At 40.8% G+C, this 16,117-nt stretch overlaps 1 protein-coding gene across 1 annotated transcript in view; it reads left to right on the forward strand.

The window, feature by feature from the left end:
• Window positions 1-1,055: 1,055 nt before the first annotated feature.
• Window positions 1,056-16,117, forward strand: part of ABCB7 (ATP binding cassette subfamily B member 7) — a 41,150-nt gene continuing 26,088 nt past the window's right edge. Inside the window, exons 1-3 of the mRNA XM_075512720.1 lie at window positions 1,056-1,258; window positions 8,946-9,023; window positions 10,689-10,775. Of these exons, the coding sequence (XP_075368835.1) occupies window positions 1,091-1,258; window positions 8,946-9,023; window positions 10,689-10,775 (333 nt within the window). The 5' untranslated portion in view covers window positions 1,056-1,090. The remainder of the gene's footprint in view (window positions 1,259-8,945; window positions 9,024-10,688; window positions 10,776-16,117) is intronic.

The raw sequence follows: 16,117 nt of genomic DNA on the forward strand, positions 1-16,117 counted from the left end.
TATGTGATTAAAAATGCCACACAGTGTTACAGCTTCCTCACGGCTCTGCATGCCAATCAGATGAGAGTATACAGGCCATTGTGAATGTAATCCATGGCATATCTCTGTCTTCCTAAATTGGTGTTTAATTAGGAACCATACTAGTGCTTCGTTATTCCGGTCTCAAAGGAACTATGGCTGAGCTGTGATCACAGTGGCGTTAGCCGAAGGAGTTCTCTGAGGTAGCTCACAGCTTATCCGCGGGAAGGGCGTGGAATACAGAACTAGGTCTGTGCGGAGACATGCCACGCCACGCGCCGTCTCGATTACACCTTCCCCTCCAGCCAGCGCTCCCCTCACGGCTCTGCAGGCCGAGGCCTGTGTGTGCCCGAGCCGAGGAAACTGCCGGGGCAGCCGCTCTGCGGGGTCCCCGAAATCTGCCGAGAGGGACATGTGCCAGCTCGGGCCCATCTTCTCGTCTGACAGTGACCTCGGTGTCCAGCTGCGCGTGGAGACAGTATGGCTGCGCTAACCGGCAGTTTGGAAGAAGCGCCCTACCGAATGAGGGACTTTATGAAGTACCGCCATATTAATGGAGCTGCTGACCACTATGAGCAATGCTTGCAGTTGCATGGTTTGGGCTTGAGGACCCCCATATTTCAACAGTCCAATTTCTCAAAAAGGATGCCTTTATCTGCACAGTCAGAACAAAAATCCTCTCGAGGAGGTGACAGCTCGGGAAGGGCTTGGCCGCTCCCCAGCTCGGCAGGGAAGCGCCCATCCCCCTCGGGGCGCCAGGGCAGGGCTGAGGGCAGCCTCCGCGCCCTCCCGCCTCGCCGCTGCCCACCGGCCACACCAAACGGCCCCGCGTTGCCGCGCCCGTGGCCGCAGGAGGCGGCGGGCGGCGGCCGGGCGAGGGCTCCCCAGAGCGGGAGCGCGGCCCCGGCGGGCTCCGGGCGCGGAGCGGGCGCTGCCATGGCGACGTGCCCCGCCTTCTCCTCAGGCCGGCCGGGCCGGGAGCGGGCTCCGCCCCGCCGCTCCTCCCGCCCCGCCGCTCCTCCCAGCGGGTCCGCCGGCGTCCCACAATCCTCTCGTCTCCTGCCCTCGCAAGATGGCGCTGCTGGGGGCTCCGCGGAGCCTGGCGGCAGCCGCTTCCCGCAAGCGGCGGCTGCTCGCCCTCGCCCTGCTGCGGCCTCCGGCGGCCGCCGCCGCTTGCGCGCAGGGCTGGCTTGCGGGGAGCGGGCGGCAGCGGGCCCACGCGGCCCCGGGGAGCGGCCAGGTGCGTGGGGGCGCCGGCCCCGGCCGAGGGCGGGCGGCGGAGGAGGGCGCCGGGGACGGGCGGTGAGGGGCTGAGGAGGGGCTGAGGAGGGGCGCCGGGCCCCGCGGCGCTGCCCCCGCGAGCTCTGCGAGGACGGCCTGTTTCGTCCTTGCCTTGCCCGGTTGTCAGCGCTCGCCGCCCGGCAGGGGCCCGGTGGGTCGGGGGGGGCCGGTGCCGCCGCCTCGCTCCCGGAAGCCGCCCCTGCGGTCCGTTCCGGCGGGGGAGTCCCTTGCAGAGGGGCTGGGGGGCATGGCGTGGCGCTCGCTGTGCAGCGTGCGTGGAGAGGGGTTTGGTCGTGACTGAGAAAGTCTTGGGCAAAGTTTGGGCCCAGACAACTTCAGGCTGAACCTTTCCCTCCGTTGTGGTCGTGTTTAGGTGACCGTTCCGTCTATGTACGGTGCGTTCGAGCATTTGATCATCGTTCTGTGGACAAGCATTAAAAAAAAATGCCTTCGAACGGATGCTAAACATTTGTGTAGAGAATAACTTATGCCGACAGCTAACTTTGCCGTTATGTAGGGAAAGGAAATTGGAATTGGAATTCTTTCTGTCAGCAGTGGAAGGCTGTAACGTGTTCCAGTGAATGATTTTTTTTGTTACAAGTAAAGAATTGAGTATGCACCTCACGTTGAATGAGTCCAGCTTTCAATAATTCATATGCATTTTTCAAAGTGAGGGAAGGAGGTGTATCTCAAAGACTGACTGAATGAACTTTCCATAAACTCTTGGATAGCTACTATTTCTGTTTGATAATGCCCCCCCCCCCCCGGAGTACCACTGTTTAGGACTAGCTTTTCATTATCACCTGCCTTGATTAGTTGCCCCTGACAGGCAGAACTCTGTCATGGACTACAGTCAAGTTCGTATTGCGTTGTAGATGAAATGAGCAGGACTGAAGTAGTAAATTTTGGGGGCTTTTAGTTTTGAAACTTGTGTAAGACAAGAAGCTGAGAGTTGAAGTTGATGCAGACCAAATACATTTGGATATGTTAAAATATATCTGGGTACTTGGTGTTGTCCAGTGTTCCTGGAAACTTATTTCAGATGTTAGTAAATAAACAACATTATCTTGGTGATGTTTAGAAGTATTAATTTTAATCCTGTTTTCCTTTTGAATGTTTTTATTTTCATGTGAGAAGTGCCAGTTCTTGCTGATAAGTCTTAATTGCCACATGTTGCGAAATGTTGATTTGCACTAGATTTTCTGAACTAGAGAGCTAAGGCTGTGTCTGTAGTATATATATGTATTCACCTCTTTGGCCTTTTAGTTTCTAGGCATGTCCGTGTTGGAAAGTGGTCAACTATGCATTTCTTTTTTTACAGCCTGGTGATTAATTTTTACTTCACCTCTGCATCAAGCTCTATTTGGATGAAAATTAGAATTCATTAAATGCACAAGCAAGATCTTACATTTCATTAAATAAAATCTTTGTGCCACATTATGACAAATAGGCAACGCATTTTATGTAAGTGTGTTGTGCAAATTTATTTGATTATTATCTAGCAGGAGGCTCAAACTTGGTGTTCTGGAGTTTTTGGTTATAATGTCCTTCAAAATTTTGGGAGCAGTTGACATGATTTTTTTAATATTTAATTGAATCTTCTGACAGAGGAAAATGCACTGTCCTGTGATTTCAATTTCCTTTTTTCTTTTCTTCTCATTTGTCAGCTAGTTCAAGAAATACTGTGCCTACGCCAACAGAAGTGACTGTTAAAAGTTGGCTAGGCACTTCAGCAGGTTGTATTTCGGAGTGATTAGCCATTGATTTTTATAAATTGGGTAATTCAGCATTTAAAAAATCTTCTGGGAGCAAATATGTGCATCCTATTTTAGTTTCAGTTATTTAATTATTTTGCTATGTTTATACGCTAATGAGGACTGTAAATATTTTTAATGAGCTTATTCTGAGATCTTTTCTCTATATTAAAAAATGGAAGAAACGCGCCTGGTTTTGCATTTAAAACAATTTAAACTTGTTTGCCACGGTCCTAAGCTGCATCCTGCACAGTTGTCTGGGAATAAGGTTTAATGAACGTAGTGTTTTATAGCATGTGTTCTTGTGAAAGCCTCGGGCTACAGTGTGATGACACATCTTAGTATATGTACTTTAGTGTGTGGGAAAGCTCTTATATTACCTTTATTGCTATATTCTAGGTATCAAATATGGGTTAGATTTTGCACTAGCTTGTTGAGTATAACCAAGAGTAGTAAATGTGGAAGAAATGCCCGTGATGCAGCCTCTTAACCTCACATGGGATGGGAGACTGGCAGGACCCAACCGCTCGTGAAATCCAGGTAGTTGGCTGTAATGGCATGTCTTCCCCAAAGTGTTCCTAAATAGCAAGGACCTTCCCGGGAGGGCGCACCTAATGTGACAATATACCAGCAATACGGTGCTCCTCACTGCTGTAGGAAAATCACTCTTGTGAGTAAAATCAGCTGTACAACCACAGTTCTGCTTTTATTGCTATAACTACACAAATAGCAGAGGGTTGTGACGGCATAGCTGTGTCTGTCAAGAGCTGTGCCTTTCACACCTCAGACTGCTAAACGGTATAGCCATAGCTTAACTCGTGAGGAAAAAACGTGATTAAAGCAAGGAGAAAACTCTGGTGAAATATGACCAGAAAAGCAAAGTTACTAACCGTTCTTTTTGAAAAAGGTGATTTCAAACACTTGCTTGTCATCCTTCTACTCTACTTTCCATCTGTGCAGTACTTGATCCCCCTCGTCTTCATTGTTTCATGTCGGTTGTAAGCTTTTTTTAAGCTTACAATTAATTGTAAGCTTAATTGTATTGTAATACAATATATGTATTTTCTATGGCACTTAGTACAATGAGATTCAAATATAGTAGAGCTGTTTGGGTGCTGTTGCATTACAGATCCATGTCTTTCTTCCCTCACACTTAGATTTTTCAGTAGTTTTGATTAGACTCTTGCTTTTCTGAGTGATAGGACATGTAATATTTGTATCCTGGAGAGGAAAATAGCTAAATTTATGGAGGGGAAAAGCAGGTGTCATAAATATTGTGGAACTGTGATCAGACTCCTTGATATTGAGATCAGTTTGTATTTCCGTAAATGTAGCTCCTTCAGTTCACCCTCCTGCGGTTGGAGCAGGCAGGGGTTCATCGTGTCAAAACTCGTGTTTTGAATTTAGGATCTCTGCTGAGTAGTAATAGAGAGAATGGGCATGTTGGATGCGGCCTGCTTGGTAAACTTTGAAAAGTAACCAAAGACTGTATTTTTTTTTCTAGGAAGCTTAGGAGGTTTTTGCAGAACAGTTTGCCTGCATCCAAAATAAAAGCAATGGCAAATTCTATTCAATCTAAAACTTAAATGGAAGGAAAATAGCATTTGACTGAAAAGGTCCAACAGCCTTTAAATAAGGATAATTATTTTACTAGGAATCTGTATAAGTCAAGAAATACACCAAGGGGTTTCTTTCAGAGAGGACTTTGGCGGTTGTAGAAAGCAGGGCTTTGTAAATTATTCCAAGTATAACGGTAAAAAATAGAAGAGACTTTTTTTTTCCCTTGCATTATCTTGCCCTTCCAGCTGCCACATGGCATGTGATAAAAAGCGTGTTATTCTGCATAATTTAATAATATCCCTTGCTCTGGAAGTGGTTGTAAGAGAAGTTTCAGGTATTTTCATTAAATTTATTTATATTTTGCCCTACCCCCACCCCCTTTTTTTTTTACCTGAAGCCTGGTCTGTTTTGTAAAATTATTCTGATGTTTATTGTCCAGATGTCATTTCACGTGTCTGTGTGCATTGCTGAATTCTCTTCTCTAGACTTTGATGCTGCAGTTGAACAGCTTGATGCATGGGAACTATTAATCAACCGTCTCCGTTAGTCAACAGTCTTTACTGACAGATATATGCTTTGTAACGGAGCATTTGAAATTCCTTGAATTTTCAAAATCCTTTTATAGAGAAAGTATTGCTGCTGAGCAGATCAGCAATCCCATATGTCTGTCTATAAAAATGGACATCTAATAATATTGAAAATCGTTATGAGGAAGGATATATAATGAAGTAGAACAGATGGAAATACAGGAACTTGATCTGAAAGTCATTTGGGGAATGCGGGGGGGGGAGGGGGGGGGCACAGGGTAAGCAACACTCCCTGTAGTAGGGGATGCTGTGGTGTACATTGGGGTGCCTGCTGTGATGCTCTGTGGGTTTTCTGTTCTGCCACTGAGATGTGTTTTACCAAAACAAGCCAAATGTGAGGGTGTATTAGCAAGAAGTTACGGGGGAAACTCCTTAAGGTATCTTTTTCTTACCCTTCTTGCTTTCATTTGCTCTGGGTATGTGTACAGAGCAATTGCGTGTTGGCCATTGTTAACCATAACTCCAGTTAAGTTTATATTGTTCATATTGGTGACAGTCTATATTTATACCAGAATATTTTCACCTTTTCTCTCATCTTCCTCTGCTCTTTCCTGTTCATCTTTTTTTTTTTTTTTTCTTGCTTTGCAAACCCAGCAAAATTAACAGTGGGACTTGAATCCTGCACAGGTACTTGAATCCTACCTTCAGTTATCTTTTCTGTTGCAGTTTAAAAAAACCATCTCCATTAGATTAATGCAGTACGTCTTGAACAGTACATAACATAACTCCAGAGACAAGCTTCTAAGTGTGGATTTGACCTTGCACAGATGTGTTTAATCCCTGTTGTTTGTTTGCATTTATAGTATTTAAACTACTACCAATAGTCATGACACTTTAGCAATATGACTTTTATGTGCAATCAGTACTAGGCATCTGTTTCATGCTTTAGAGTATTTAGAATCATATCCAAAAACACATTAAAAGAACATAATGGTGCGGAGTCAGGCAGTCAAAAGTTAGGAAATGCCAGAATTAAAGTTCCCTGCATGATTTCTTAAATTCAGAAATAAGCAGGACTTGCTCTTGCTCCTTTAAAGCAATAACCTGCTACTGTGATCTGTTGCAATAAGGTTCAAGTATGCCTTTCCTTTGTAGTCTTAAATCTATTGGGAAAGAGGTGTAGTGAGGGAAAGTGGAGTCCCAGGTCTGCCCGTGAGATGTGCGAGCGTGACGGGGTAAGCTTCAGTCCCACTCGTTGGGGCGGTTTTGCTGATAATACTGTGATGGCCAGAGGACTTCTCAGTGAAGTAAATTGTTCACCTTGTTTAATTTTGTATTTCTTTGCTGAGACTTGTTTTTTTAGCAGGAGCTTGGGAGAGGATTGAAACCTTCAGTCTTCCAGGCTCAAGACTGAAAATAAGAACTTAAGTTTTCCTGTGTACCTTGTGCAAATCTTTTAATCTTTTTGCTGCATTTATCTCTTAACCCCATGACAGTTTATAGCTTCAGTCAAGTAAGCAGGCTATCTAATGCAGTAGTTGAGACCAGATCTGCTGGTGTTTCAATAGAAGTTGTTTCTGTGATGTTTTTTGTCTCATACATCAGTCAAAAGAAAACTTTGTGAACTTTGGGGTCAATGATATGAATTATTAGTAAAATATTTTTATTATGTCCTATGAGTACACTCTGGAAGAACAGTAATTAGCTTCTTCCCAGTAGCTGTTGGAGCATCAGTTGTTTAGTCCCATGTGCTAGGAATATACAACAACAACAAAAAATGCATTCAGAATTAAATACCTGAATTTCAATTCTTACAGTACTCAAGATTTTTTTCCTGCAAGGCCAAGCAGGAGAGAATGGTACTGCTCAGGAGAGGTTCCAGCTGTGTTGTCTTAAGAGAAGCCAAAGCATAGTTGTGAGCAGTGGTTCATCAGCCCCTAATGTCTCTTTGGCGTGGTGTCTTAGTGTTTTATCAGCATCATGTGTTTAAAGAAGTATAAATGCTGGCGGGTTTCAATATGCTGACTGCACTTGAGGCTATAGGCGACGGGAACTCAATCTCATTGATGTGAATGCAGGACTTGGAGATATTAAGCCTCTCACCCTGGATCATGTCTCCGCTATAAATTCGGAATTGTCATAGTTTAATCTGTACTTCTGAATGGTCTCTGACTGGTGAAGCAGGTGGAGTTGTATTGATGTAACTGCCTTTGCTGAATTAGAGAACACTGCTGCCTTTCGTATTGGTTGTACAATGTAATTTGGTGTTGGATTCTAGGTACTTCCCAGATGCCACAATAGGTGTTACTGCTAGGAGTGTTTAATCCTCCTCTTGCATGGTGGTGGGAACTTGTATGCAAAATAACCATGCCTTTGTAATGATTACATTAATTTGCAGTAACTTGGGATGTGCTGAGGCATCTTGAAGTCCTTCTCTTTTTGCATTATATTTTCTGTTTATGAAACTGTCACTGTTCATATGGAGAGCATAGTGGTTTAGATGGAATCCTCTGTGCTGACGTGAAACTGTACGGTTATGTGTGTCTGCAATGAAGTGCCTTATAAATAAATAAAGCTCCTTCATTTAACACAGGTCTTGGAAGCATCAGGGCAGTTCACGGAGGCCAGTTAGCTCTCCTACGTCCAAAATGTATAATTCCAATGTTTACTCTTTCTCTGCATGTAATGTCATATAATGGAAATGTTTGAAATAAGCAGGTGACTTGTGGGGGAATGATCTTAATGTTCTTAAAAATGACTGACTAAATTATAACTTATGGTACGTGTCTTAGGACAAGAGCAAAGGAATGTTTAAGGCAAGGTGTAAAATACATGACGGTGCTGCTGTTTGTCAAGGTTAAAAATACCCTTTTTTATGATCAGGTTCTTTTTTTTTGCCTTTTTGACATTTGTCCTTTGCCTTGGGCTGATGAGCCGTTCTTTTGCTATTTTGCTCTGTGGTAGTGATTTTTATATAGTGTGAGGTGTATGGTTAATATTGCAACAGAGCAGTAAAAGATTTAATATTGAATGTGTCAAAGATGATGTGGCACCATCATTGCTAACCAAGAGAGATCCCTGTTTTGCCACTGGGGAAGCACTGCCAGCTAGTCCAGCTAAGGAAAATACATGGTTTTTTGAAACTCGTATGGAAAATGAATTGCTTTCAATGTAACATGTAAAGCATGCTACAGTTGGTGTTGAGCAGTGTATCTATTAAAGGTGCATTGACGGATATGTGAATATTGGGTATCTTGTGTCCTGCCGACCTAAAACTTGTAGTCAGCTGTGCTCTAATTTCTGATAGTCCCAGTACTTCCCAGTCAAGAGCTGTAGCTTTGATTAGTCTTGTGGTCTATGAGACAAGCATGGCATGAGCTGAGCTAAGAGGAATTGGAAATGGCAGAACCTATAAGCATAAGAATAACAATTCATAATGAAAAAACAGAACAAAAGAATATTTGAAAGAAGTCAGAAGACAACCTGGGAGAAAATTAAAATGAGAGGAAAGAGAAAACTTTGGGCTTTCATGGTACAAAGGAAACGAAGTCTGATGGGAGTGGGGATTCAGGGAAGGGAAAGGTTCCTTGTCACTTAGCATTTTTAATGGTTGAATGTAATTTATTTTACAGCTGCTCCCCACCAGTTTTCTTTTTCTGTGGTCAGTTGTTAAAAAACAAAGCCATCTGCCTTGTTTTCATGTTACGCTTGTTTACATAAACTAGATGAATATTCTCTGAATGTGAAGTGCATGTTCTGCATGAGTCCATTTTCACTTTTTTTTTTTCCCCTTTTTATTCTCTAGATTCCACTAATCTGCAAGCAAAGATCATGGCACAGTCTGGGGGGAGATTATTCAAGGCCGTTATTAGAGGCTTCAGAGGTAGGTATAAATTGGTTTTCTTCCTACTTGCAGCTCAGAGGAAACTCAAGCCCTTGGAGCATCTTTCAGTTTAGTCTGCTGTTTTTGTTTTTTTTTAATTTCACTATTTATAGTTTTGAAGTGCAGCAAGTTAAATGGCAAGTTATGTTTCTGCCTCTAGAAAAGGAGATAACTTTTGCTTAGAAGCTTCAGACTGCTGCACCCTCCTCAGGAAGTCTTTTTGAATTTCTAGAAACTAATGATAATACAGTAACTTACAAAGAAGAGTTCTTAAAAATGTAGGTTTTGTATGTTGATACTTAGATTCATGTTGTCAGGCATAGAAAATACCGATGCATAGAAAACTGAGTTTTCCTTGAGTATGTAGGGCTTTATTACTTCAAAATTCTGCTTAGGTTGTGGAATATCAAGAAACTGCGGAAATTTATTCTCATCATTCTGAGTACCAGGATGTCAGGCTCTTATTCCTATGAGGTCTGCTTGCCTTAACACTAAGGTAAACATAAGGAAGATGCAATTTTTACTGTTCATGGAATAATTATGACAAATTTCTAAGTAACACACTTCGCTTGAATGAAGCTAGGAAGGGTATTTGGTTGGTTTTTGTTGGGTTTTTTTATTATTATTATTATAAAAAAATAACCACTCATAGAACTGACTTAAGCAGCTAAAATCTTTTGAGTCATTGGGACTTCAAAGCATGAAATCTACTTAGATAGTTTTTTATAACATTTTTCTTTAAAATATGAAAAGTGAAATTTTGATTTGGGAAACCCTGAGGTCTTCTATCAGACCAAATACATAAAAGGAGATTCCTAAAGAGCTTTTACATAACATGAACCTGGAAATTGTCAACATGTAGCAAATTCTTTAAAGAAATGTTTTTGAAAATGCAGAATGTTTTTGAAAAACTTTAGTATGTCCATTGTTTGTGGCAGGCACTTTGGAATTGAACTTGGAGAAATGCCTAGTGGTAGTGAGTTGTTATTTTTTAGTACATCTACATGCATTAATAAATTCATAAATTTGCTCCATATTTATGTAGCAGGGAATCTTGGCCACATGCTAAGAGAAGTGAGCTTTTTTTTTAAAAAAAAGCAGGTTCTTTTCCTAACTGCACCTGTACATGCTGTACAGGGATTGCAGCAGGGGCTCTGGACCAGGCTAGCTTGTACCTGTCATATGGCACCAGTAGACTGTTCTCATCCAGATAGGAAAGAGAAGTCTGAAGTGGATTTATCTGTTTATTTTGCCCCCACTCTTTACATACACGGAAAGAGTATTATTGCTTAAGTGTTTTCCACTTTGTTTATTAATGTGCCTGAGTATGGTTATCCTCCAAAACTTTAATTTCTTTTCTATGTTCTTTAGTCCACTTTTCAGTTTTTAAGTCTCCTTTTAAACTGAAATATTTCAGGCTCTGTTATGTTTACCTCCTGGCTGCTTGGAACATGCTCTTTACTATACTGCTAGATTTATATTCCCATTCTTACTATTGTTTCCTTAAGCAAGGCAAGGTTTTTAGAGAGGTAATATCCTTTATTAAAGCAAGCTGATACCATTGGAAGATGAGGGAGGGAAAACAGACAGTAGTTCTTCTTTCTGTTGGCTTTTACATGCATGTTTCCTGAGGTTCTTGCAAATTGACTTTTCATTTTCACACAGATCCTCCCAAGGTGGCGACTGATAGAAAAGAGAATGTGTTGGCATGGCCATGCAGGTGGAGGGCTTCACACAGATCCAAAGGAAGGGGTAAAAAATTGCTTGATTAGTATTGCTTTTTAAATAAAAAATGTGACCAGCTTCCCCAAAGAAAAAAAAAAAGCTGAAGACCCCAAGCAACAATTTGTGAAAACCTGCATTGGTAGATATGTGACTGCTGTAGTGGAGTAGATACTGTTTAATTGTCGATGCAGGCTTGCTAGCTCTTAAATCACCAAATGTTTGTAATAACTGTGTTGAAGTGCTTCAGTTGTTTTATTAAAAGTACAGTCTTAGTGTCACACACTCCTTTGAAATTGGCCTGCGTTATGTTAGATTTTTTTCATGGAAAGTATGCTCCTTTGTAATTTATTGTGATTTGTTTTTCTTGTTTGTGACTGATACTTCCCTGTGACTTGACATTCAGGATAGTAGAACTCAGCTTGTGGATACAAGTTACTGCATCAGTTGGTAAAATTGCACTTGAAGCGGGGGGAGAGAAGTAATTAAACTGCATGTATTTTTACTTGGATTTAATGTTAATGCATCTGATATATTTTGACTGTATTTATATTCAGGAAGCACATGTTAAAATAATTATGATAGGTATGTAAGGAGAAGCAGTATCTTTTATTAGACCAAATGATTACAGTTAGAAAACGAGGCAAGCTTTTGGTTAAAACAGCACAAACTTTGCATGATTAAAATTGCAAAATCAAAGCTCTTGAGTTTATGTAACTTCCATTTTCTCACTTCCTGGGCAAACTTATTTCTGATGCTTTGTGTATTTGCAGAACGATTCTGTGTGATGACTATAGCTTGTTCAAACTTGGGAGGGATCTTCCCAAAACTAGTGAAGACCATGTTGGTGACAAACTGAAATTTCAGTGCAGAATCTGGGTCTTTCGGGGCTGGTTTGCTCACGATTAACTGTTCTGATGATGTATTTCCTACAGCCTAATTTGTAAAGAAACTGAAGAGTTAAACCTAGGATTTCCTCTTAAATTTTGATCTGAGAGTTGTCCTTTCATTGAATCCAAACCTGTTTGTGCTACAGGTAGAAGTCAGGAGAGATGCTACCAAAATTTATGCTTTGGTAGTAAGAGGGAATTTCATAATTTTAATCTTCAAAAATACCACAAGGGACTGTTTATTCTTTCTTTAAAAAGCTGTTTCCTAAAATGCAGACTTTTTCAGCTGAACCCTTTCACATGTGATGGGCAACTTCCAGGACAAATCTATTTAATCATCATAGGTATTACGTGTTTAGTAATCATGTCTTTTCTTTGGAGTTACTACTTTTCAAAGGTCTACAGTTTGGCATCATTCAAAAATTTAAATTTCAGGGTTTTCTCTGGTCAGAAGGGAAATGGAAGATTCTGTTTACCAAAACACTAGTAATGTTAAGGAACAGTGGATGTTCCTTAACATTAAAACTCACTTAACATAAAAACTCACTATATGTTAGCCAGTAATTTTGATGCCAGCTGGTATTTTTTTAGTCTGCTAGGCAGTATCAGTATTCCAGTGGCAATCTCCATTCACCCATTATTTGCAGCTATTCCTGTATAAGCCAGTCCCCTGACTTTTTTTATTCCAATAAATGGAGTATAATGTAGTTAATATAGGACATTGTCAGTTAAGGCTGTTGTCTTACTAAACAAATATCAGCTGTTAAGGATTGTCCAGGAGAAAGCAGCAAGAACTAGCTGTAGGTGAGGTGAAATGCGTGAAGAATGGAAAAAACAAAGAGTAACATTGGGTGCAAAAGCCAAGAGGTTTCAGCAAAAATGAAGGGAAGGAAACCTGATGTTACAAGTGCAATTCTTGCACTTCTGTATACACACACTTGTGTTCAGTGTGTAAAAGTTCTGGCACCCAATTTACCACGTGAGAATTTTTCTCCCCTAGGATTATGCTTCTACGAAAACTGCAGGTGATATACGTCAGCTATGTTACACCTTTCTCTCTTCCAAAATTTTTTTGACAAATCAGCCTGTTTATTCTGGAAACTGACTTTGGGACTGATGTTTTAAATTGCCCCTTCTATAGCAGCTTCAGGGGATACAGGACTGAATAGTAAGGATAAATACAGAGTATGAAGGGCCCGTCACCTTCATCTCACAAGTGACTAGGAGAGAAGCTTACACATCTGTTTTTTTACAAAATAATTTTTACTTGCAGCAGTGGCTGATGTGCTGAATACTGAAACTGAAAACAGTATTGTTCTTTACCACTTTTGGTTTTTTTGTGTGATGGTCTTTTGTACACAGAATAGACAAGAAGAAAAACTGTGCTGCCTGACTTGTTGCTAAGCAGACATATATTACTTTCTTATGGGAAGACTGATAGTCATGATGGAGCCCTGATAATTAGCCTTCCCCTACCACCATTTCACTCAGTTGCTGTTTAGTTTGCTAGTCATTGCTTGCCTTCTGTGGAGGGATGAATAGTACAAAGACAGAAGACTAAGTACTTTTTTCCGAAAGTTTGGAAGGAAAATTCAGGCCCTAGTTTGACATTTATTTAAGCCGATAAGGCAACTGAAAAAAGAATCCTACCTCTTTCCTCACCTTGGTGTTTTGCTACCTAAGTCACTGTATGGTCAGATAGTGAGCTAGTGTGAAGTGATCTAGCTGAAAAATAACGTGTCCAAATGGTGGGAACACCCCCTCCCTTCCCAAACAACTACTGCTGCTTCACTCACAGCAAGCTGCATATCACGGACTGAAACAACCTAAATGCCTCCTCCTATTAAAAAAAAAAGTAAGTTCTGTTCTCAGCCATGCTTTCTCTCGTGCTACTGAATTTGTAGGTTTATCTGACTCTCTTTACTGAGACAACACCCTGCAACAAACACCGAAGAGTCTTCTGCCAGTTTCATAAACTGAATCAGTTCATCAAGGTGTTTCATGAGCTCCAGAGGTGGTATGAGAAATGGGCTGGGACTGTGCAATTGAGTGCTGCAAAGAGAGGAGAAAGCAGGGAAGGAAGCAAGCTGTTAGTGATTTGCAGAATAACCTCGTGCAGATATAAGACAGCTTGTGCTAGTACAATAAAGAGGATGATACAGCTTCGTGAGTGAGTACACAAGGAGCCAGAACTGGGTCTTTTTTTCTTCATCAGCAATGACAGCTTAAATGCAAGTCAAACTACCATTTTCTGCCATCATGCTTCTGATAGCTCATCATCCTGACATAGGCTTTATCTGTAAAGTCACAGGGTCAGCCCAGTGAATGCTTTGCAATACTCAGTAATCTTGGAAATTGTGAAGAGGAAGGATGACTTTCGTTTTTCCCCTCTTTAGGTATTTTAAAAGGTCCAGAACCTGGATGGGATGGATGGAGGGGACAGGAAGATGGTCAATGCAAATAGTCTTCCTTTGCAAATAGTCTTCAGTATCTGGTGGTGTGTTTTAAAAACATGCTGCATTCAAAAAGAAGAAAACATTTTTCTTCTTTGCTCCCTGCTATATAAGATTTATAATACTTTTCCTTCCATTCCTGTAGAAATAGGCCTTGAAAGAAAATACAAAACATTACTGCCACTTAAAAGGAGGTAAAATAAATACATCTCTTAACCTTGTTATATACCACAGAGAATCAAAGAAGGGCCTGAGTCCATTAAACAGATTGCTCATTTTGATTCTTAATGTTGCCACTTGCATATTTAAACCATTTTCAACTCATGTTTCTGTACAACAGTAACATTTATTTCATGGTAAACTTTGATGTAATAAGTGTGCATTTTGCATCTCCTTTGATATTTCTTCTTGTTCCTTTGCAAGGCCTTTGGCAAATGACTGGCTGCCTTCTGACTTTTTTTCTGAATGGATTTACTTCTGTCACTGTTCAGAGCCATGAAGAAACGGAAATAGATTCCTTGTTTGCAGCCAATGTATTTCATTCTTTTTAATAGCTTTTCTGTGCAAAGTCTGACTAGCCAATAGCAACATATAATTAGAACTGCTCTGGTTGCACTAGTATCTTTTGTGTTAATGTGATACCATTTTTTTTTAACTTCCTTTTAACCTGTAAGTGGTGATCAAAGATATTTTCCAAATGTTTGAACTGCTATTTATGCGTGTCCTTGGCTCAAATGGAAAGATTCATGTATATGCTGCAGCAGATACCTCTATCTCCTGAATGGGTAGGACACAACAGAAACAGTTTTGCATCCTCTCTTCACTTACAAATCTTCCATATATCCATTTTTTTAAAGTCGTTTGAAATGTGCTTATAGTGTGTAATGCTCCAATACATTTGCAATTGTTGACAAAATGCAGTATCTCTTACCCTTTGGTGTTCTTTGAAGCTATGACTAGAAACACTGAGATGAATTTTCCGGTGCTTTTAAAAGCTTCCATTTATAGGATTGGCTTCCCTGGTTGCCTCAGCAGTCTTACCTTTTAACAGAACTCTCCTTTCTTGCTTATTCACACTGGACCTTAACCGAGAATTTCTATTCTAATTTCTTTTATCCTCAGAGTCGAGGAGGGAGCATTTAGAGTGCACAATCTAGTGAGGGAAACATTAAAATATATTGTAAAACTCCTGCTTTCTACTGACTTCTGTAATGAAAAGTCATCTTCAAAAGGTGTGGACTAACTTTTTGTCGTGTCCCTCCCTCCTCCCCGACTACAAAATATTGCCTGAAATGGAGAGATTAGCTGCTACTTGCTGCCCTCCCTTCAGCTTTAGATAACCAACCTTCATGTCTTTCAAGCTAACCCCAGGGTAGCCAACACAGAAAAACAAGTTGTTGATACTTGTGCTGTATGTTACTGCATGTGCTGTTATTCTCAATTGGGTAGCAGGGTTTAGGCTTCAGATAATATATTTAGCTTGGAAGTTTAGTGGAATATATCTCAAGTGTAGGTGATACAGACATCTGTCCTTCTGTAAAATAACCTGTGTTTCTGTAAAAAAAAAAAAATAATCCCAAACCAAAACCCCAAACCAAACCCCCTAATATTTCTCAAGTAGACTTAACTGATTTGTGGTAGTCTTTAGAGCAAGATTTGAGGTTTGGAGAAGGAGAACCTATTTGAAGAATTAATTAAAAATTGACATAATCAGTTAAGCTAATGTGTGGCCATGTTTCTCTTCTGCCTCATGAAGCCTGATTACTCAACTTCAGGCGCCATTCTGTTAAATGAAGCGGTGACATTGGAAGATGAGTTAAGGCCACTAAAATAGTTTTCTTGCTGGTAGTCATGACTTCATTGGGCACCCATCGAAGGACTACCCTTTGGGTTCCTGAAAACATGCCCTAAAACACATGGGCAGAATAAGAGTATTTCTCACTTCTCTGCAAAGGTTATGAGATGACCAAAAAACTGTGAAAGTGATTGTTAGAAATGCTTAAATTTGTAGTAATGCAACCAAATCATC

This window comes from Mycteria americana, chromosome 10, assembly GCF_035582795.1.
Source record: "Mycteria americana isolate JAX WOST 10 ecotype Jacksonville Zoo and Gardens chromosome 10, USCA_MyAme_1.0, whole genome shotgun sequence".
NCBI classification, from domain to species: Eukaryota; Metazoa; Chordata; class Aves; order Ciconiiformes; family Ciconiidae; genus Mycteria; species Mycteria americana.